Source organism: Myotis davidii, unplaced genomic scaffold (assembly GCF_000327345.1).
Source record: "Myotis davidii unplaced genomic scaffold, ASM32734v1 scaffold609, whole genome shotgun sequence".
NCBI classification, from domain to species: domain Eukaryota; kingdom Metazoa; phylum Chordata; class Mammalia; order Chiroptera; family Vespertilionidae; genus Myotis; species Myotis davidii.
In genome coordinates this window covers 2,526,148-2,527,585 of record NW_006300164.1, presented here as the reverse complement: position 1 = coordinate 2,527,585, position 1,438 = coordinate 2,526,148, and the positions used below count along the sequence as shown (strand labels likewise).

Genomic DNA, 1,438 nt, shown 5'->3' with positions numbered 1-1,438 from the left:
CGCCAACGAGGACATGCCGGTGGAGAAGATCCTGGAGGCCGAGCTGGCCGTCGAGCCCAAGACGGAGACGTATGTGGAGGCCAACATGGGGCTGAACCCCAGCTCGGTGAGTGCCGCCGCCCACCCTGCCTCTGCGAGGGACCGTGGGCCCCGGCGAACGCCTCTGGGGAGGACCCATCTGCCGGGCCGCCGAGGCGGTGCAGCCGGGCCCGGGCGCTGCCTTTCCGATTCCTGGAATCAGAGCCGGGACTTTGCCCTTAACCTTCATGCTGCACGGGGGTCTCTGGCCTGTCGCCCAGTGGGTGACGGGGACCCCGCATCCGGCCCAGGTTTGCAGGCAGCATTACTTCTAGACTTCTGTGTCTCCCCTGGGCCCTGGGCTCAGGGCTCAGGCTCTGGGGCTGACCCCGAGGTTGTCCAGCCCGCCCTGACCGTTCTTCCCCTGGCTCAGTGGCCCAGGTCCTCCCACCCAACCCCAGGGCCTTTGCACATGCTGCCCCTGCTGACTCCTCAGGCTTCAGTCTCAGCTACGGTGTCGCTTCCTCAGGGGGTCCTGCTCCTGCCAAGGTGGGCCTGGCCCTGTTAGGTGGGCTCGGCCCCCATCTTTCCCGCACGGCCCTGGCGCTGGCTCGGTGGTGTGTGTGAATTCCCCCTCATCGCCATGAGGCTGGGGTGGCCTCGAGCTGCTCCTCACTGCCCACCTTCGGTCAGGCACAGCGACACCTCTGTGCGGCGGGCGCGCACGCATGGCCCTCTGCCCCAGTCTAAGAATGTGGGGTCCCCTCTTACCTGCTCAGGAGGCTCCGGCAGGCTGAGGCCCCCAGTTCCCTGCACTCCGTGACCCCGTGACCCGGGGTAGTGCGGCCTGGCCCACCTCTCCAGTCCCGGTGAGGGGAGGGAGGCAGCTGTGAGGGTTTCAAGCAGAAACCCGTGTCGAGCAGAAACTCCAAAAATACCGAAGGCCCAGGAGGGCGGCCAGCACCTAATTCTGTCGAGTCGGCGTTACTTGGAGAGAACAGATCTGGCACCTGGTCTCCCTGTGGTTTCAGAGGAAGGGGGTCGAGGCTACAGATGGGCAGCTGCCGGCGGGGGGCACCTGTGAGCCCATGCAGAGCGCTTCCGCGTCTGTGTGACCTCGCAGCCGGGGGCCTCGGGCCTCTGCTGGGTCCTGCCACTCGGGCTCCGGGAGCTCCTGGGGCCGTGCTGTTGAGGCTGCTCATTTAGTGGGAGTCGAGGCTCAGAGACGTTGGGTGTTTGCCGGTGGCCACACTGCTGGATGGAGCTGGATCCCCTCGCAGCCCCGCCCCCGAGGGACCCCCTCCAGGCGCCCCACCTCAGACCCCTTCACTCGATCACGTCTGCAAAGCTGCTTTGGCGGTGTCAGGCCCCAGCCCTGAGTCAGGCTCCGGGGACGCGGACGAGGCGTCTTTGGGGGCCT

General features: G+C 67.0%; 1 protein-coding gene across 1 annotated transcript in view; it reads left to right on the top strand.

The window, feature by feature from the left end:
* RXRA (retinoid X receptor alpha) overlaps positions 1–1,438 on the top strand; it is a 128,236-nt gene that overhangs the window by 100,935 nt on the left and 25,863 nt on the right. Inside the window, exon 8 of the mRNA XM_015572368.1 lies at positions 1–581. Coding sequence (XP_015427854.1) covers positions 1–581 — 581 coding nt within the window. The remainder of the gene's footprint in view (positions 582–1,438) is intronic.